The sequence below is a fragment of the Colletes gigas genome, unplaced genomic scaffold (genome assembly GCF_013123115.1).
Source record: "Colletes gigas isolate AHSC1104 unplaced genomic scaffold, ASM1312311v1 Colletes_gigas_Sc00059, whole genome shotgun sequence".
In the NCBI taxonomy this organism is placed as follows: Eukaryota; Metazoa; Arthropoda; class Insecta; order Hymenoptera; family Colletidae; genus Colletes; species Colletes gigas.
The window spans coordinates 320,310-343,364 of NW_025106688.1; the positions used below are offsets into that span (position 1 = coordinate 320,310).

Genomic DNA, 23,055 nt, shown 5'->3' on the forward strand with positions numbered 1-23,055 from the left:
TGCTGTATTGTGTATTGTATGTTCGCTATTGCTACGTTGTTATACAGTCAGTGTAAAAGATATTCGTGCCGTAGACGCTGAATCACGATCAAAGCATCGTTTTGGAGGCAAGAATATACAGGAGGGAAAATAATTGGGATTCGTTTAGGCGCTGATTTACGTATAAAAGTTATAGTTTGTCAATCAACGGAATAATGAGCCTCTGGATGAGTCCTTTTATTTGGTACATTATCTTTTCTAGTTGAACGTAGGCGAAGTTTCGGTGAAGAGTTAGCTTGTTTATAGTGAAAGTTTATTTGGTTATGCATGAGACATCGATTTAGAACAGGATATGAACGGCATTATAGTACAGTAGTAATTTTTTACATGTGGCTTTATTTTACCATTTTTATGTGTAAGTTTGTACTAAATTATTACAATTACGAGACAAGTAAAAAATCAATTTTATCGATAAGCTTATTCGCATACTTGCAAGTCCTAGTTATTGGATCAAGAAATTTTAAATTCTAAAAAATTTCTATCCTACAAATAAGAAGATTACGCAAAGGAAATACTTTTGAAAGAAAGTCTCCTTCCTGTTACGTATTCATCAAAATAGAAGTTTTTTAGAACGTATGGCTTGGTTTAAATACTACGCTCGCATTACGTACGTTACAGTTAGAATTTCTTAATTACTATTTAAATATCACGCTATTACCACTGTGGCGTATAATAAGGGAAAACTGGTATGATTCAGACGATAGGACTGCGAGATATACGTTGGAAACTAGCGAACTATATGTATATCCGCGTGCAAAATGGTGTGATGTAACTTTTAAGTTATTACTTAAATAGCATTCGTCGTTCTTTATAATTTAATAATACAATAAAAATCCGAAAATCTCGATTGCTCGAGGATTCGGTTGTTCCAAATTTTCGGATTTTCTAAATTCGAAATTGTTTTGTACAAATTATATATTTTATTTATATTCATTTATAAAATATTTTAATATATTGTAAAACACAAATTACAAAAAGCAAATATCTATTTATTATTTTGTAGAATTTAATTTGCTATTATGCAACAGAAATTATAACGAGTGATAGATAGAAAAATTGTTTTGTTTATTTTGTAGAAAGAAAATTAATGAAGAGACGAGAATTCTCGATGCGTTCTTTTATTAAGTCGCGTTATAATCATTTAACCACAAAACAGGTTTTACATGTTCTTGTCCTTGTACTAGCATCCATGATTTCGCAATATAGCAAGGATACATTAACATTACCTTGAAACGCTCAAAAAATTAATCGCGGTCTCACGATATCATGCTGAAGTATTAATGTTCGTTGCGTCTGTACGGTTCTTACCAGTAATTGCCGTTTATACACGAATTAAATACTTATACTTAAAACTGAAAAATATGGTCGTTAGTCTTCCCTGACGAGTAGAGTCGTTTAAATAATTCTGAATCATATTGTAATATTCTACTATTTAAAAAAACTTTCTAGATGCGAGCTCTTTAATTGTGCACGGTAACGTGAATTTTCTATATTTCACGTGCATAAAATGTCTCTGTCTAATTCTGTAAATAACCTGTACCTGATAAAAATAACTCTGTGCGAGTATTGCACTGAAACATTATAAATACAATCGAGTATTCGATTAACGTGTGCCTCGAGGCAATCAGTACGAATATACAGATCGCTCGAATAATAAGAGGTTAAAGTATTTCAATCGTTGCAAGAAAAGTCCATTATAACGCTTCTATAAGTGCAGTGCGTAGCTTGTGCGATTGTGCTGGTGTAAATAGTGCTGAACTATCTTACGCATCTCACAGTTGTAATTTATTAACAGGAAAATAATAGTTTCCATAAAGATTTCTCGAACGCTCGAAACTTGAATTCTGCACAATTATAGAAATTTGTTAACGGAAAATGGTATTTACTACGTGTTGTACGAAATAATGAAACATCGGCTTAATTAAGAATAATACGGTTTTTCTAGATCATATAAAAATAGTATATATTTCAAACTAGTCATTAACCACGTTGGTCTTCTGCCAACAGTTTTTCCTTCAGCCGTGTGCAAGGGTTGAAAACAGTCCTCGATTAAACAAAGTGTTCGGATTAAACGTTTTTCTTTAACACTTTATAAAATATAGAATAATATCTGAACGACAAAGGTAGTTGAAACAGTTTGAATCAAACATTTTCGAATGCTTGCAAATCGACTTTGTGTAAATACGAGTTACCGACTTTCGAGGCGTTTAATATGGCAAGAGCATTCGACATTCAGTCTCGACCGGAAGCGTAAATTGAGACGACATAAATTCACGAACTTGGCAGTAAAGTGGCGACGGAAGCAGAGAAACGTTGGGCTAGGGGTCGAAAGGAAAATTGCTAGAACACGCGCCAAACGCAACGTAGTCAAGGGTCGAAGGAGCAGAAGAGCACAAAGTATTGATCGGTTGGTCCTTTAGCGACCAGTTCCTTAATCGAATGAAGAATATTTGTACCTTATTTCTGCGAACACAGTTTCTTGTTTTCCAATTTTTATAATGCAGGTCGATTAAGAACTACAAATATCTTTGAAAGAAATATAAAATTTTCAAATAAGAGCGATAGAACATTGACAAAAACAAAAACAAAAACTACAAAATATAATCTGGTTTATATCAAAATAATACTAAACACATATCAATTAAAGTATTAGAGCAATAGTATGACTTACAAACAATCAGTATAAAACAACTATTTTTGCAATATCTTACACTAGGGTGAGTATAGTTGAAAATTTGTGTTTACTGACCTTCCTATTTATATTTCGTTGTTAGTGTATTAAAGGATTAGAATAAATAAAAGTTGGTAAAAAATTAAATTTTTTTTGTAGTATTAGAATTATTTTATATATGGTTATTTCTTATATTACAGCGAGTTTTAAGTATAAAAAGATGTCTGAGATATGAAAGTTAAAATCCTAGAAAGATTTCTACAGAGACCATTTGTTGACTTATGAGTTGGTGAAAGCGAAGACAGAAGTAAAGAATACTCGACGCGTGAATATTGCTCGCTGAATAGTATACATGTTGCAAATAGAAGCGTCTGCGAGCTCTTTTTAATCAAAATTGCTTTTCATGCAGTAGACTTTCAGTGAGTCCAACTTTTTTCGAAGCAATGTGACAGATATGAAAAATAATGATAGGATACACATCTAAGAATATTCTTATATACATATTTGGAGGGTAAAAGAATCTTCAAATTAGTGCACTTAAATTAGTCACAATGTATGCTAGGATGTTCAATAATCAAGTTTCTGCTAAAACTTGTTAAAGAATATTAAAAAATGATAATTTTCATGGTCAGGTATCAAGTGTTTATTAGTTAAATTAGCAGAGGCAAAATATTAACATTTGCAAAGAAATACGTGAATGAAAGTAATATGTTCGGAGAAAAAATTGTTATTCTTCGTTGATTTGAAATGTAATATTTTTGGATACACCGAAGCAAAGAAAATTTGAAGAAAATCGAAGAAGGAGTTAAATTAAAATAATTTACAACCCAATGTTAAACGAGACGGTGGGTCGATAATAGCGTGATGTTGCATGATAGCTTTCTGAGTGGGCAATCTTGTCCTTATCGATAAAATCCTGAACACTATTACATATCAAACTATTTTACAAGTAAATCTGCAAAGAAATGTAATAAAATCTAGGCCTTGAAAACGATTATTATTTTCAATAAATTTTTCAACATTATCCAGGAGCACTTTATACCTTATTGTAGATCATCTGTTACTATACATTGTACATATACATATAAGTATTGCGCGCGACGAAGTAACTATAGATTAACTGATTAAATCTTTAGTGTGGAAACATATGGGTGCCCTATCTATAATAAAGACTGCAAGATTCAAGGTGACAAAATGACTTTAACAATCGATTTTTTTCAAGACATACCATATTATCTAAGTGCTGTTTCATGTACGTACAACCAACGAAGCAAAATCCACACTATTACCAATGCAATAAAAAGCACTAGACGCACTTCGATTTTCAATTGATAGAACGTGCATCATCAATTACATTTTTCCAACAGGATGTATAATAAAGTTCTTTGTTGCATCTTTGTATAAATCAGACGAAGCTGGGTTACATTTGTTCCATTCGTTTTCGAGAAATGAAAGTAAAAACCTTTGTCTTGATGCAGTCTTTGTCGCTGTTAGTGTCAATGTGTCTGGTTTATGATACACTCTATTTCTTGACACACATACTTGATTATAGTAATATATGTATAGATATTAGGAATCATGAGGTTACGGGAGAATAACTCTAGTACAATTAATCTATTATATATGTATATTGTCTTTTATTATACGTTCTCTACGAGATCTTTATGCTGACTAATTATAAGCTGAATAACTTATAGCCTCAACGATACACCCACCGAATTAAGATTAAAAAATGCGTCGTTATTCGCCTTAGCGACCATCTTTTATCTGAATCCTTAATGAACACTTGGTTTCTAGAACCTATGGCTATGCATACAGGAAGTGAAAATTTATACCTCGAAGTTTGATTTTTGTATCAAACTTATTTCGTATAAAAGTTGTAATTTCCAATATCAGTCTAAACGCTGTAACATTTAGATATATATAAATTATGTCATAACACAAATCATAGACATAAATTAATTGGCAGTGTAATCGTGGGGGAGTGAACGTATTTGGATCATAGAGTAATAATGACAAGAATTCATTTTTATGGCCCTCGAGTGATTTTCATCCCCTTCATTTACCCGTCATCCCCACTTTTCTTCTTATTTGACGCAATCTCCGCGTATCGAACGAAACGCTGTTATACGGTCTGCGCATGCGCGACGAGCAACGTCGAAGCTGAGCGCGATCGCGACAATGTGCCTGCCGGCTAGTACTCATTCCGGAGATCGCAGAGCGACAGGTTACTTGACGATCCTGACAGTAGCGTATGCGAAACCGGCTACCAATCGAATATTTCGTTTCGTCACGTGCCGATTTCTAACGCGTTCTTCTAATTTCCCGCCAATGGCGATTCCGAAATTCACTAGAGTGCATCGCACACACGTTTCAAGAACGCTGCATTGCGCAAACGACAGTGGGGATTGAATGAATTATTTAAATTCGTACCAGGACTATAGTATACGTTCGTGCCGCAAATCCATGTTTCGTGTTTGGCTGAAAACTTCGTGACAGCGGTAGCTTGCAATGGATTTATATACTCCTTTTCCAAGAACTCGAAGCATTCTTTGCTTTGGTCCAGATTTCGACTAAGTGGATGTAAACATAGAGTGTACTACAATCGTTTTTGTATTTCGATAAAAAGATATTAATGATCGATCACTTGCTCTACGCTCGATTTACTTAATGTGTGCAACTAATAGCACATGGAATTGAACTTTAGAAATAAACAGTTGGTGCGGATTTTTATAGTGTGTCCGCCGCAAATTAATTTACTAATATCATATCCTTGAGACCAAATACGTATAAATTTATTTGTAACTCGTAGTTAAGAGTCGTATATCTAAATGTTTGGAGTAGTGGATCAGGAAAAACCAGGGTGATACGAATATAGACTGATTTTTCGAATAAAGTGTGTTTGTCGGAATGTTTCTGGGAGTTTATAAGTTCCGTGAACTTAATTCAAGCTACTTAGGTAACGTCTTTAAGCGTAAGCATCATAAACATCACAGACAGATTAAAACTGATTTAACCGAGGCATAAAACCAATGAAGAGAGCTCGACTTTAAAATTAACGTCAACAGCATCTGAAACTATACGTACATAATTGTTATTTTCTGGGCAAATGGAAATATCAGAAGTTTCTTTAGAAAATTTCAAACGTCTACCAATATGAAGTCCTGTTTCATTAACTCATCCTTTTTTTTATTCAAATTACTTGCTAATTAGCAATCAGTATTTTCTATTGTAAAATATTATATAATATTGTTGCGATAAAAACGAACCGTTCCGGATCGTTTGTATATACATGTATTTATCGAGGAATAGACACAAAATTCGATACTAAAAAACGACATTAATGAGTTTAAGCAAAAGAACTCTGGATCGAGGTAGTCTCGGCCTCTTTACAGTAGCAGAATATAGAAAAGAACAGTAAGTGAAAGAGAGAAAAAAAAGGACTGTGGCGGCAAAGCACCGCACACGCGTCACCGACTTATATTTTCTCGTCTTGTTCCAATCGAAAACCGTTTCGACACTTCTTGTGGTAGAACTTTCAAAACGGAACTAATATGGCTAGTACACATAATAATAAATATCGGATTACATATTATAACATTTAAGTATATCGAATTATTTTATCGACAGTCTTGTAGAAATAACAATATATTTACCTGTTGCTAAGGTTTTAGTCGTGTTCTCAGTGAGATATTTTTTTAAATCTCGAAAAACTATTTAATTGTTATAATGTAAAAGAAAACATTGCCCGTTTTTACACGTTTTGGAGATTCTGGTTCTTATGAGATTCTGGTATTATGGTTCTTGTGAATTCACAAAATCCGATTCAAATCGTTGCAAAAAGATCGAAAATTGTATAATTTGTAAAATTCAACCGAAGGTGAACCAAAAGTTGATTGAAAATTTACTTTGAAATAAACTAATACGTTCGATGTAATATAATGGCGTCGTCGATGTACGGGATATCGAGGGGCGCGAAGAGGCGATCGGTTGTGTCCGGAAGATCTGTTACCACGAGTGGAAATGCGGATGTTGAAAACGAAAACGGACTCGTGACGAGTCGAAATTACGAAGAGGGTCGTGACTCCGGACTGTCTTCCGAAAGTTCAACGCCGACGACCGGATCGCCGGTACCAAGGCAACGAAAAACTTCCAGCAATCCGATTAATATCGCCAACTCTACTTCGATACCACGCGCCACCGCCTATACTGGAAGGTATATTGAAGAGCAGAAGAGAATGCCCCTGGATGGAATTCAGATTTAGCGATGAAAATTTTGGAAAAAGGTTTATACCAATATTGATCAGCATTTTCGTATCGCATAGACTAACGACTAATAGGCATTACTACCGTGAAAACGCAGTTTATGGGCGACAAGACGGATTTTTCGTATTGTGAACATCACTCAGGGACATTCTTTACAGCTACGTGCAGTCGTTTCGTACCTTTGGAACCTTAAATAATTACTTATGGGAATTAGCTTGTCCATTGGTCGATATTTCTATAAGAACATCACTATTTTGAATAGAAAAAGTTCAAATACAAGTTTGGAAATGATTAAAGTATACTAAAAAGTAAAAAAAAAAAAAACAATATTAAAAACGAAAAAACTGATTTATTTTTAATGTAAACGAATGTAAACGTTGTAATATGGATTTTACTTAATCCGTATTTTACTGCGTTTTCAAGCTTCTTATTGCTTCTATAGTGCTTATCACTTAAGTATATTGCTTTTGATAGAATTCTCCATGAATTTGAAATAAACAGCAAATTTTGTTGTAAACGATTTTTGTGTCTTCGTATCGTTATCTATTGCTACGTTATTATAAAAATTTGATTATTTCTTACTTTCTAATAATTAAGGATTGTAAATTTACCGGTAATTCGATAAAACTTTGAATAAAAATCGGTTTATCTGTAATTTACTGACATTTCCAAGATATTGAAAATATAAGAATATACACATTCCATTTAAGAAAATGAAGTTAACCTTCATATACTCTTTACGCGTTCATTTAAGAAGAGGTTACTCGCATCAGATTATATGGTCTCCGAAACTATTCAATTTTTATCTCAAACAATTTTTGATATCATCAATAATTTCGAAAATATTTAAGTAAGTTTATTTATAACGACATAATTTATGTCGTTACAATATTTTCACATGTGCAGCATCTATTGCAACTATAATTTGTCTACAAACGGTTTGTACTTCTTTCAGATTTTTTAAAGGTAAGGAATTTTTCTAGAAGGTACATCGTTCATACATTTATCACAAAACTTTAATTTCGTTTCTAAGGTTATAGAAAATAATCTGCCTAATTTTATATAAAACAATTTTAACAATTTTATTTTATTGTTAAATGCTGGAAAATTATGATCTTGTAATGTGTATTACAATATAATACTATAGGTATATCAATGCGTAAACTGGTTTGTAAGTAATATTGCACGTCGTATGCTGTGTATAGTAATTAAGTCTATATCTGTAATGGAATGAAAACCGAAGTATAACTCATAAACAATTAGAAGATAAAATTTATTTTTTAATGATTTTCAGCATATTATACACATTTTAACAACGATATTCAACGTCAGTCAAAATGTCTTCATTATATAACGGATACAATAATCCGTAGTTTCTGCCTTGATAAATAAGTAACGTTTTAATTAATTTCGATCCCATGTCATGTTTTATTCAAATTAAAATAATGCGTTCTACAGTTAAAACAGCGCTGTTACCTTTCTTGTTTCAGAAATGAGTGTGATAAAACGGCAAAGGTATGGCGAAGTAGATCTGTGACGGATTCACCACGTTCCTTAGATGGCACACGAAATCGCCAATTTTCGAGTCCTTTGAGAACATCGAGAAACGTAAGTAATAGTCAAATGTACGAAATAAATTTCTCGAAATGGTTACCCGATGCTTTACATATTTGCATTAGGTCCAGTCACCAAGCATCGACTCTGGAGATGAGAGAAGTCTTCGAGTCGATCGCGATACGTATCAGCATATGTTTCAAGACATTGTTTCCATAAAAACAATGCTCTTGAAACTTAAACGAGTACTCCAGGAGGTACGTTAGGCGAATTATTCTCGTGTCATTTCGATGGTGCACCACGTTTATAATTAAATGTTTTGTTTATTGTAAAACGCATCCTTCTTTTTTATATCGCACAAGTATGGTGTGCTTCTCTATTAACACGCAATTTTTAATTATTTTTCATTATTATCATCAACCATGATTTTCCCTTCAAGTCAGAAGAGAACGGTTTGACGAGGGTACGTTCATTTATGTTTTCTTTTATTATAAACATTATTTTTATATTCGTGTCTTTTTATATTATGTTTCTTATTATTGTTATCGCTGTTAGTGTAATAAATATTGTTAGCTTATTGTTACTAAAATGATTTAATTATATTATAATTATACTGTATAATATCGAATCGTGTATAATATGTTGCGTTATACCCACAGGCAGAAACTCTCAACCCATTCGATAATTCCATAAAGGTCAGTAGTTTACTTACAAAACAATTAGTATACAATAACAATTTTACATTTGAGGTGGTTACATTTGAGAACTTGTGTTTATTAACGATCATCATAATTCTGAAATTGTTAAAGAGTCAGAATCGTTACCATCAATGTTAACGAGGGTCTGCAAATTTATCAAATTTTCCAAATTTTAGAATGGTCTCTTCTATAACCTGAACGAGGGAGGTACCGCTGATGTTAGTACCTCACCAGGCAGCGGAGGTAGCAGTATTGCGGACGAATTGGCCGATTTGCGAAGGCAGGTTGTCTTTTTACAAGGTCAAGTGGAAGATAGAGATCGAACTATACAAGTATTACAGGTAAAATATTTTATATGAATTGAATTATACAGGGTGTTCGGTCACCCCTGGGAAAAATTTTAATGGGAAATTCTAGAGGCCAAAATAAGACGAAAATCAAAAATATCAATTTGTTCATTGAGGCTTCGCTAAAAAGTTATTAAAAAATTAAGTTAAAAAATTTCAAATCGTTCTAAAAAAATTATTTGCAATTGCGGGGATCAATTACAATCATTTTTCGTCAATAGAGATACCCCCGAAATCATAGCCACTTTCTAGAAAAAAATTCGAGAAGGTATGAAGTTCGACAAAATTAAAAAATTTCAAATCGTTCTAAAAAAATTATTTTCGGTTACGGGGGTCAATTACAATCATTTTTGGTCAATAGACATACCCCCGAAATCCTAACCATTTTCAAGAAAAAAATTCCTTACCGAAAATATAATTTCGGGCCAGAAATGTCAGCTCGAATTTTCATGCGAATCTTTAAAATATTATAACTGCTGAACGAATTGAAGGATTTTAATGTTTCAAAATGCAAATAACGCGTATTTTTGTGAAGAATATGTAGAAATTCTGACAATATTGAAAAAGTTATTCCTTGACTCCGTAAAGTGAGAAAAACCCCATGAAAATGGTCCAATTTTCAAACAACCATAACTCCTACAATAGTGAATATATTTCAACGAAACATTTTTCTGGCGTAGAGCGCATGAGTACCCACAAAAAAGTATTAAATAACTTTTCCATACTGCGTCAACCAAAGTAATTATAAATGAAAAACGAATTTTTAAGAAAAATCGACAGGGGGGAGTGCCTAAATTTTTCGACGAAAAAAAAAATTTCAAATCGTTCTGGAAAAATTATTTTCGGTTGGGGGGGTCAATTACAATCATTTTTGGTAATAGACATATTCTTGAAATCTGTTGTGAAATATACAGATGGGTGGTTTAATAAAAGCACACTTTTATTAATATGAGTGTCCCGTAAATAGTGTAAGAACCGAAAATCTGGGGTAGCTGAGACGATTCTGAACAACAATTTCCTTTACAAAAATGTCGGGTTTCCGAGTAAAAAATTCAGTACAGGCGGAACTTTAAACGTTAATAACTTTTTAACGAAGCCTCCATCAACAAATTGGTATCTTTGACTTTCGTCCTATTTTGGCTTCTAAAATCTCCCATTACAATTTTTCCTAAGAGTGGCCAAACGCCTTGTATATTTTGGAATCCTTACAAGAAATTCATTCACTTAATTTTATACATACATATAATTCTTGAGATAACGTTTATTTACGTGTACTAAAAGTTTCCGTTTGTGTGCGTAATACATAGTCATAGAATTATTCTCGTGAGCAAATATTTTGCACCTTATTACCCAATAACTAAGTTCAACAATTCTTCAGATACAATTTAAAAAAAATTGCGAAATAAAGAATTTTATATTTTACAGTTCCAAATGTCAAAGCTTCAAGGATCTAACGGTGTCGACGGCCAAAGTTGTGCTTTAACCAATAATCGTAACACTATTCCATCCGTGAATACGTACAATGCTGCTACACAAACAGAGAGGGTATGTTCTTTTTTTTTACTTACAATTCATAATACCACCAAAATTTAGTAAATAGACGTTATCATTTACTTCTTTGCATCTTACAGATGGTTATTTTTGTTCTAAAATTGTTTCTAACATGAATCACATAACAATTACTAGTTTCGCTTTGTGCCAAAAAAAATACACGTAGCAACGTTATAGGGATTTAATATGTATAACATTCTTAAAAGTAATACTATTAGGCGCTTTGGCTCAATACTTCATAGTGATACCAATCTTCGCAATTTTATTCGTAGAACGCATATAGTTACACGTTCCTTTTTAATAAGAGTTCTTGCACTTTCGTTTTTGAGTTGCACACATTTCATACATCCTGTCTAAAAGAACTTCTTTATTATCACGATTTCATTGGGAATCGTGTTTACCTACATCTGAAATTTAACTTTATAAGTATATGACGGTATAATTTTGTTATCACTATCGATATCGTTGAACAACTGCGCATTAAATATCGTACAACTCGGCTATACACAAATTAATACACTGTAATCAATTTGAATATATCTTGTATGATATTTTATATTCTTAAGATATAAAATTAATAACCCAAACCGTAAGTAATAATGTACAGAATATTTTACGTATGTTTTACAAGCTATTTTTACCAAAACAATGTGAGATATAAATTTACACTGCTTTTAACACTTTATGGTTTGATGATACCCCATTCACCTAATACAATCGATGTAATGTTCAGTTCATCGATTACATTTACACATTCATTTAATGGACGCCTACATATAGGTACCTTTTCTTTTTCATCTGTATGTACTAATTCGTACATTGCACTTTTTCTTAACCCTTATAGAATGAATAATTAAATGTGTTTGATACATTTAACACAATAAATGTCTTTAATATATTTATTTTCTTTTTTTATAATATGTGTTTCTTATTGTTATTTTAACGATATATTCAATTTATTCTTGTTGCAAATATTAATATAACAAATACTATATTAATGCAGTTTTTATTATTAAAAACCTTATAGTTGTTATCGGTATTAGTTCTCATTGATAATATGACGTTAACTTACTATTTGTCATATAATTTATTTTTATATTGTTTATTTATTATTGTTTAATTATGGGTACAGACACGTCCAGTGTCAGCAGGACCTTCACTCTTACAAACACTCCCACAGGATGGTGTTATGGGGCCTCTAGTTAGGTGAGCTTTTTTACATGATCTTACTTGTAGCTCCATTCAAATTGTATAATGTTACCTTTAAGAGTATAAAAAACTAAGAAACTCAATTTCCAGAAAAATCTTAGGAAACACTTTTAGAATAATTTATGGGAAATAAACATGCATTTTAACGAAAAAAATAAGAAATAACAGTAGTCTGTACATGTAAAATTATTACAATATAACATTCATACTATTTACATCTGAATTAGTAAGAGCTAAGACAACATTACAAAACAAAATCCTAAGATTTTTCTTTAAAAAATCTCTTTATTTAGTCGATTTGATAATATATAGCTTGCATAATGTTAACGAGAGTCCTAAAATTAAAATAATAACGTTGATAAATCTATGAAACAGAATAAAAAATTATTCTCGATTTATATAAAAATATTCACATAAAACTTTGCAGTATATCTTGAAAATCATTTCAACCATAAACACCTAATATTCTAGAATTTGTTTATAGTCATCGGCCCCAACATTTTTAGTCCATTCTTGTTTAAAAATTGCTCATTCAGATCGTGACCTTACCTTATAAGTGTATTCGCAGCAGTTGTAAACTCACAAATATGTGTTTGGTGTTCGATTATGAAATTTGTCATAAATAACCTGTTGTTCTTGCTGCTCTGGTCATTTATCTTTCTCTGGTGATCCCATGTGAAACAGCTTCAGGATCGGGAAGGTAGAGTCCGTCAGTTTGTGTGACTTACTATTGGGATATTTACTCCTTTCTGCATTAAACGCCTTTATATTCATGCATCTTTTTTATATCAAGATCACTTGTTTAATCATTTGATATTATTGTATTTTATTCCTTTTGCATGCGAAAATAGTATACCTTTTGCTTTTAGTTTTCTTTCATACTGAATTATTAAATTATTTTAACCGCTTACGAATGTATATAAACATTAAAATATTGTTGTAGTAAGTTCAGTGATACAATATCGTTTAACATTATATCCAGGGTTTGTGACCGAATCTTGCATTATTAACTTGAAGATTTTAATATTTACATCGTTTTTAATTATTATTTGAATGTTGCTGTACACTCAGAACTATAAAATTTCATTTTAAGTACATACATCGTTGCATAGTAACGAATATTTTATTTTTACAACTATTTTGCATATAACGTTTCAACCGTCAATAATTCTGCAATTATTACAACAAAACTGAGAGAAAAAGAAATTATTATTGACAATAATATGAAATCTAATAAAGTCTAATATACAGGGTGTTCAGCCACACCTAGGAAACATTTTAATAGGAGATTCTGGAGGGCAAAATAAGACGAAAATCAAGAATATCAATTTGTTGATCGAGGCTTCGTTAAAAAGTTATTAACGTTTAAAGTTCCGCCTGTAGAACGGCAATCTGTGAACAGCTGCGTGCGCGCAATAGTGGTTATCACTCATTGTCAACATGAGAAACTTTACGACTATCACGCGTATGGCGTTTTGGTCTCTAGAATCGCCTATTAAAATTTTTCCCAGGGATGGCCGAATACCCTGTATGTAGTTTGTAAGTCTTTACAAATGTATATTAATTAAAATTAGAATTTAAATAGTTAACAATCAACAATGTTTATATTTATGATATTAAAAAAACATGGTGTCATATTTGTTAATATTTAATGAGAAACATAAAATAATAATGAAACGCACTTTCATATTTTACAATACAAAATAAATATATGATGCCATGCAATCACTTACAAAGAAAGGAATATTGTTTTAAACATTATTTATATTGAAACGATGCGTTGTACATTTGAAAATTATTTTGTAAAATGCTGTTTTGTAAATTCACTAACACTTGGAAACAAACATGCTTTATCTTTCCAAAGTAAAATTTCTTTCAACAACAATCTAGATTCGATTGTAAGCCCTAATACAATTATATTAACTAACAAAGTTTAATATTTCAACAGTTCAACATACAACTTTAATGGTTCTAGCAGTCTGACATACTGTATAAGATGCGGATTTTGCTTTAAAAGTGTTTTTGTGAAATTCTAACTTTCTTGGCATACTAATACTCCTAGCATGTAATATAAATAGATAAATGTATGATCAGTTAAAAAATATAAATTAAACATTTTTTTCCTGAAATACTGTTTTGAGATTATAATGTTTTTACAATTAATAATGTTTCATGCTGCACTTGATAGCCATGTGCGGTAAGTTCACTACTAATATTATATACTTTCAAATACTTTAATAAATCTAATATACTTTTTATTACTATCTCACTTATTGCTCATCAAAGATTTCTACATTGTACATCTTTCATTACACAGTAATAAATGTAAAATTAATATCAGGGCCGTTCCTATATTCGTTGTCGCTCGGGTGCATGCTACCGTCAACATATTTTGGGAGTGTTTTGAGATGCGGGGATACCTTTTGTACCGCCAGGAACGAACCTGATTGATATAATGAAAATTGTATAAATATTTTATAAAATATTATTCAGAAACATAACATTCCAAATATGTACAGTGGCTCACAGTGAAAATCGTCCACCGTGGTTAAGTATACATATATCAATCTTTATAAAAGTCTAAATACGAGTAAAAAATATGTATATGTTGTGAATAGCGAACTATTTTGTTTTTATTATCACGTAATATGTATAGCCCAAAAATACAAATTTTTGTAAAATAATAATTATTCATAAAAATCGTCCATCTAGTTATAAACCAAAAACTTAAACACTAATTATAAAAAGTTTTATTTCTAATATTTGGTTGGGTTTCCTTTACTGTTCTCTACTTCTCTAAGCCTATTATTAATCGATTTAATTAATTTTTCAGTATATTCAGAAGAAATATTATTCCATTCCATTTTCAACGCTTCTTTTAATTGTTCATTGTTTGTTATGAAATGTTGCCAAATTTTGGTGTCTAATTTGTACAATATATGCTCAATAACATTTAAATCCAGCGACTGGTGTGGTGTTTCAATTACCTTTGAGCAATTATAGAGTAACCATTTCCGAACGATTGCAGACTTATGCTTAGGGTCGTTGTCCTGATAAAAATGGAATGTATTCAAAATTCCTAGTTTTTCGGCACTTTTTTTCAAATTCTTCCTTAAAATATCCAAGTACATCCATCTGTCCATATTTCCCTCAATAAAATGTAATGTACCGACACGGTTGGCTGGCTGCCATGCAACCCCAAACCATGACAGAACCGCCGCCTTTTTTAACTGTGGGGCTGGATATTCTTTACATTTAATTCTGTGTTCGGTTTCCTCCAGACTGTGTCAGTCCCACCTGAACCGTCTGCAAAAAGAACGTTTTTCCAAAACAAAAAGCCTTGATTACTGTACTTCCGAGCGAATTCAATTCTTTTAAGTTTATTCTTTGCACCGATGAACGGCTTTCTTCTTGCTACTCGACCATGATAATTATTTTTCCGTAGTATTCTACGAATATTTTCTGGGCGCACCTTTTTATTTAAATGTATTTGAACATCTGCAGCTATTTCTGAGGCACTTTTCCTGGGATTTTTCTTAATTTGTCGCAAAACATATCGCTCATCACGATCGTTTAAAATCTTTTTCTTATTTTTTTTTAATTTGTTTGATATACGGCTTTCACTTTTATATCTTTTAAGAATGTATTCTACTGTAATACGACTTCTGTTTATAATTCGTGCAATTTCACGTTGAGATTTACCTTCATTATAATGGAAAATTACTAATTTTCGTATCTCCATTGTTGTTTGTTTTTTTTGAGATTCCATTTTTCCAAATCGATAAATCAATGAAATAGCGTGATAAAACTATGCTCATCTAATGCTTACTAAGCGAAAAAATGTGAAAAATAGTTGAACACACATATGTTACCCGAATATTATAGATAGACGATTTTCAGTGTGAGTTAAATTTCATAAATGTCATTATATATATTCATTTTGCTTCATATATTTGCTAATATTTGGGTTTCTTTTTATATGGAAACAAGTAACAATAGAGATGAAACATTATTACGTTAATAACAAAAATCTCTTGTTCATATAATGCACGTTTTGGCCAAAATTAAGAAAGCGAATGTGGTGGACGATTTTCACTGTGAGCCGCTGTATATGTATACTTACAAGAATAAAAAGTATTAATAATAAAAGATTGTATCAGAAGTCTGGAAGAATCTCTTCAAGTCCAGATTTGACGTTTTATTTACAGTTGGAGTGATTCTTGGGATCAACATCGCCCTACATTGCTCACAGAGCTTAATGGTAACAGAAGCCTTCGTAAGGTGGCCGACCGTATACCGCGTACAATAAGATCTCGTCAAGAAGAAACCTCGCATCGTCAAAACGGGCATACAGATAAGTTGTTGATAGAAAGCCCTCTGAGCAGAAAAACACTTAAATCGAAAGATTCGAAGTCCTCGGAATCGAACGATATGGAACAACGTGAGATAAAGACAGAAGGGAGTCCCACAAAGTCATGTATCCCAACAGCTAGAAAACTTGCAACATCGACTCTCATACCACGATCAGCGAGGGCCCTAACTTCGACAGGCCGATCGCACAACTTGTAATTATTTATGTAGGTGCGAAGTTAAGTTGAACTTCAGTTTATTTTTCTACAATTTTTTTTTTCGCGGGAATTCTGCACAGACAGCTTGACAAAATCGAATTCTTGCCTTTGATCGGTAGAACGTGATTCGGAATGATCCGCGAACGTAATTTTCTAAATAAAAAATTAACAAACATAAACGAACGATGGAAAATTTCTCTTGCAGTCATTCGATGAGCAACAAAAGAAACACAATATTCTTAATACATATTCGGTACAAATAAATAACAAAAATAATGTACAAATAATGTATGAAGAGTTAAGGACAATTCATAAGTTCCTATCTTTTGAAGTTTATATTCTCGTTTAATTCTTACGCTTCACATAACGAAGGAAATAAAATCATTTTTCAACAGGATCGCTGAATTCGTTTGCATAATAGACTGGAAAAGTTGTATAAATTAATTTTTAATTGTAAATTATTCATCGAGTTTTAGCAGACTGTTTAAAGGTGTACATTTATTATAAATGCACAGTTTTAATTTTAATTTGAAAAATATTTTACATAGTGTTCGCGATACTGTAAAGAATCTCCAATTGTTTTATACAAATTCACTTTTGTTCGTACGTTTTCTTAACACGCTTGCTGCCACGGTAGTCGCTAGTGATTGGTGCTTTCAACTTCCAACGTGTTTCAAAATTGTTTACAATGAAACGTACTCAGCAAAACCGGACTCAGTAGAGAAGCAAACAGAATCGATTAAATAAAAAAAAGAAGCAAGACACACGCAGTGAACAGACATGCCGCTAGAAAATAATAATCATGCGATAAGGAAACTTCTTTTTCCTTTCATGCATATTATAAGAAGAGTACCAATCTGTGATTCCTTCTGTATTAATTTATAGCATTTCTGTATATGCCTGCGTTTTTGAAGATTTTATCTCTTCATCTTCTGTTTCATATGCGACTGTATTTTAAAAATTCGTTTTCAAGAATTCTAAATGTTTTTTTTTTCTTTCAGTTATATCTTGCAACATGTGTGTAAAATATTGATAACAATCTCTAAACACGGAAAACTATCGTGGCAGTCAACGTGTTAACAATCGTCATACGTACGCTATGACCTCGCAATAGATTTTTTGCTCTCTGCTGTACATCGATGACCTGTGTAAGTTGGGCAAAGTTAGGCAAATTTTATTCATGAATAACGAATACAAATTTTAGATTGATACGTAAATTGCCATGTACGTTTCATTCATAAATTCATTAATAAATTAGAATATATTAAAGAATTTTTCAACAGTCAGTTTACGAGCAAACCTGACATTTTTATTTGTTATTCGCGAATATAATTTGCCCAACTCTGCCGACGACCATCGAATCTATCGCAAGGTCCACGGAACAACGGAGAATCGATTGTCGCGCAAGATCTGCATATATGCAAAAAGTTATTCGCCATCCACTGCTACACAATTCGGATTAAAGTCGATCGATAAATATTCCTAATTAAATAAACATATTATCGAATGATTTTCACTGTCGGTGTTCCGTATTTATTATTATTACTTTTACTTTGCGAATATCTTGAAAAGATAATCAACATCTGATCTGACCATTGAGAACAGCAAATACATATTTACATTTACATAAATTCGAAATCGTTTCAAAACCTATATAGAACCTAAAATATGACGATTATACATAGAATGATTTAGTCCGAAATTCAGGTCCTTTATAACAGATATTTAGAGTAAAGGTTTTTCATAACTGTTTCAAGAACCTAAACCTACAGTGAGTCACAGCCAAAATCGTACATCACATATATGTATATGAAAATGTTTCACTCTAAAAAAAAAGTTTAGAAATGATTTGGAAAAAAATAAGGCAGGCATATTATTGTAAATATATCTGTATTTATTGTGTAATAATGACAAAAGAAATGAATATTGCTTAACATAAAAAAACTAAAGTTACTATAATACGGTGCAGAAAACATCTCACAGCTAAAATCGTACATATTAAGAATATTGTTTTATATTTAAATTAAATTAAAAATTAGTACTTTATAGATTTTACTAGATTTTGTGTAAAATTGGATTCAATTTTTCTCCATTCTTCTTGCAATGCCTTTTTTAAATCATTTTTATTAGAAATCGTATGTTTTCTAATCCTTACTTCTAATTCATGTCAAATATTCTCAATTACAGTTAGGTCGGGTGATTGGGGAGGTATATTAATAACTTTTGGGCAGTTATACAGGGTGTGCGGCCAACCCTGGGAAAAATTTTAATGGGGGATTCTAGATACCAAAATAAGACGAAAATCAAGAATACCAATTTGTTGATGGAGGCTTTGTTAAAAAGTTATTAACGTTTAAAGTTCCGCCCGTACTGAATCCCCGCAACCGAAAATAATTTTTCCAGAACGATTTGAAATTTTTGAATTTAATTGTTAATAACTCTTAACGAAATCTCCATCAACAAATTGGTATTCTTGATTTTCGTCTTATTTTGGCCTCTAGAATCCCTCATTAAAATTTTTCCCAGAGGTGTCCGAACACTCTGTATAATTGCCACATTTTGATAATATGCGACGTATGTTTTGGGTCATTATCACTATAAAATTTAAAACAATTCAAAATTCCTAATTTTTCAGTACTACTTTTCAAACTCTTTTTTAAAATATTCAAATAATCAAATTTGTCCATGTTCCCTTCAATAAATTCCAAATTTCCTGTTCCAGTGGCTGATATACATACTCCCCTAAACCATCACTGACCCACCTCCATGTTTAATAGTAGGATTCATATTTTTTATTTTAAATTCTTCATTAGGTTTACGCCATACAGTAACTTTATCATCTGAATGAGAATGATTAAACTTGCTTTCATCGGCAAAAATGACTTCTTTCCAAAAACTAAAATTCTTAGTTAGATACTGTCTCGCAAACTCCAGTCTCTTTTTCTTATTTTTATCACTGACAAATGGTTTATTTCTTGCTGTGCGTCCATGAAAATCTTAGTAATCTTAGTATTCTTTCTTAGTATTCTTCTTCTACTCAGTTTCTGGATTAACATAAATTTGCAAATATTTTTCCACCACGTTCGACAATTTAGATGCACTCAGCTTTGCTGTTCTTAATTTATTTATATTTTTATTTTCTTCTCTATAGCGTTTAATAATGTATTGAGCAGTGTTAATACTTCTACCAATAATTTTTGCAATTTCTCGATAGCTTTTACCATTTTGAAAGTTCTTTACAACAATTTCTCGGACCTCTAGTGTCGTCTGTTTCTTTTCGGGGATTCCTGGAGGGGAATACCAAATAGGAGAATAGCGTACGATTTTAGCTGTGAGATGTTTTCTGCACCGTATTATAGTAACTTTAGTTTTTTTATGTTAAGCAATATTCATTTCTTTTATCATTATTACACAATAAATACAGATATATTTACAATATATGTATGTCTGCTTTATTTTTTTTTCCAAATCATTTCTAAATTTCTTTTTTCGAATGAAACATATTTTGGCTGTGACTCACTGTATATTATAACAGTTTTCAAGTTTTTATTTTAACATATTAATTATTTATTTATACAAGTGTATACTCAAAAATATTTTTAGAATGTAATGTTTTTTAATTTTATAAATCTTGAAGAAGATGGTACAATGTCCCCTCCCTTGGGGATCGTCCCCATAATTCGAATCATGTCGCAGTGGACTACGAATAATTTTTTGCACATACATATATTTTGAGTATCAAACATTTCTTTGCTGGCGATACTAATATCTAGGGTTGTCAGGTGAGCAGACTATATCATCAATGACATAATAGAGGTGGATGATTAATTGTTACATCCTGCTCTTTTATTACCTTTCTATCAAAATTACTTCTTCAATAATATTGTATATAACTATATCATTTATACAAGATTACATGTCTCGGAATTCGAAAATCAACCAGTTGGAAGTCTTGTTCGCTTGACAACTCAGTCAATATCCTATGACCTCGCAACAGAATCAATGATCGCAGCGGGTGTACATAGTATACAATGCACAGGATATAAAAATATACCGTAGAATCTTAACAAGTGCAACCTCGATACTTGCATCAGAATCTCCTTTGTTGAATTGTGTTGATAAGTTAAATGATTGATCACTTAACAACAAATTTGGCCATTAGACTTAAATATATTTTATATAGCGTATTACATTAATAAAATGTATTAAATTTATGTATTACATTCGTAATACAGATATAATACACTATTACAAAACGTTTTTAAGCTATGCATTGTATACTTTTGCAACTGTAGTACTTAATTTAATAAATATAAACTATATCATCTTTATTATTTGCCTTTTGGTTAAAAATATTTCATTATCGATCGCTTTTATAAAATTTGTATTTTTCGTTTAGTTGGAAATATTGCTGGAGAAAATTATCATTTGTTTTTACATGTGTCAGAAAATATCACGAACATTAACTTTATTCAGAAATGTTAGGCATACGAGCTTAATTTTATTATATTATTTGTTATTTAATGTACAAATTTCAGATGATAAGTAATACGTTGTAATTGGTCCTGATTATAATAGTAAAGTAATAGCTATTAAGATCAGAGTATTCTTGTAAATTTCTTTATAATTTATGTTACTCATAATTTATTCCATCGCTGATTTGTAAGATTATATTTGGTGCTATTCAACTTTTTTCATTTCATAATATTTAGATTCTCCTGAATTATCGAATGTGAAAAAATCGTGATTGTAATGTCCATTGGTTGTTTTTAAAGGAAAATTCGAAAAATTGCAGTGTAGTTATATACATACCTTAAAAACGAGACAATAAGCTATAAACGATTGGCATAACAATAAAAAGAAGAAAAGTTAATTTCTGATTTAGTAAAACTAAATCGATATCAGGAGGTACTAAATATCTCATATATTGTATATTCTTTTATTCATATTTTAATTTGTACAATGGTATAATAATAAAGAGAAGGATAATTAAGAGGATAAAACAATTTTTTATATGAAAAAATACAATAACAATATTTAATTTAGTGGGTCTCACCTTCGTAATGTAATACAGGCTAATATGTATGGATGTGTATGTAAGTATGTATGTATGTATGCGTGTATGATGTATGTATGCATGTATAGGAGTGTACCTACTACAGTAGACAAAACCTCTTTAGATTAACAGACTGAATATCAAGTAACAATGCTACTTTGGAAAAAACTGTGGAAAGATATTTAATGATTCTAATTATTAATTCTTCTGTTATAACGGTTTAAGGCAACGTTGTCGCGAATTTTTTACAGTGTACACTTGTCCTAATAATAAGAGTGATTTCATTTTGTGATTGGTAGAAACTTTTTTATTTGCTTTAATTGTTGCTATAAAATGTGAGAGTCAAAGATTGGCGAGTAATGAAAGTCTACAGATTATTTAATCTTTTCAAATACTCTTTATTTTTCCTTTGCTTTAAATTAATATGTTCCATACAAAATTTCAATAGTGATTATATGTTTAAAGAATAGGATATTTCTATGACAAATTTATATTCTTTTACATTATATTTTGATTTCAGCAAAAACTGTCTTTGTTTATCATCATGTATAAACAATTTTCTCTATCATTCTTACTTATTACCATGTGCAGTTTCCTGCTGGAAAAATATAAAATTTGTAAAACTACTTGGGCCGATGTATCTTAACTTATTTTTACCAAAAGATACTTAAATTTCACGTTGGAATTTTATGTAAACACTGAAAAAATACAGTGTAAAAGAGATATCTGTATATTTAATTCTGCTTTTTGAAAATAGGCATACTTGAACACATTGATTCGTGTACTATTTGTAATATTTGTAGAATGTTTTACGAGATCTGGTGCATTTAAAATGCAAACAAATTATTAATCCTATAAATATGAATAACACAACAAGTATGCAAGTACAATATTTCAAGTATATTGTTACCTTCCTTTTATCATAGTTGAGAAAATTTTACCCATGCTTAGCTGTTGTATAAAAACTAACAGCAAATTTTCAGCAGGATGCTCTTTCGTAACTTTATTGTAACAAAAATCCAGTAACTTTAGTTAATTGTTAAGTTACAAAACTGATTGTAAATGAATTTGCACAAAAAACTATATTTGTTTGTTC

At 31.2% G+C, this 23,055-nt stretch overlaps 1 protein-coding gene across 6 annotated transcripts in view; it reads left to right on the plus strand.

Annotated features, from left to right (window-relative positions):
- Positions 1 to 19,221, plus strand: part of LOC122403531 — a 92,111-nt gene extending 72,890 nt beyond the window's left edge. For all 6 annotated transcript variants that reach the window (XM_043407089.1, XM_043407088.1, XM_043407090.1 and 3 more), the window contains 9 exons: positions 8,467 to 8,584; positions 8,656 to 8,787; positions 8,970 to 8,993; positions 9,190 to 9,225; positions 9,405 to 9,569; positions 11,001 to 11,120; positions 12,259 to 12,332; positions 14,524 to 14,532; positions 16,544 to 19,221. In XM_043407089.1, the coding sequence (XP_043263024.1) occupies positions 8,467 to 8,584; positions 8,656 to 8,787; positions 8,970 to 8,993; positions 9,190 to 9,225; positions 9,405 to 9,569; positions 11,001 to 11,120; positions 12,259 to 12,332; positions 14,524 to 14,532; positions 16,544 to 16,904 (1,039 nt within the window). In that variant the 3' untranslated portion in view covers positions 16,905 to 19,221. The remainder of the gene's footprint in view (positions 1 to 8,466; positions 8,585 to 8,655; positions 8,788 to 8,969; positions 8,994 to 9,189; positions 9,226 to 9,404; positions 9,570 to 11,000; positions 11,121 to 12,258; positions 12,333 to 14,523; positions 14,533 to 16,543) is intronic.
- The last annotated feature ends 3,834 nt before the right edge of the window (positions 19,222 to 23,055 follow it).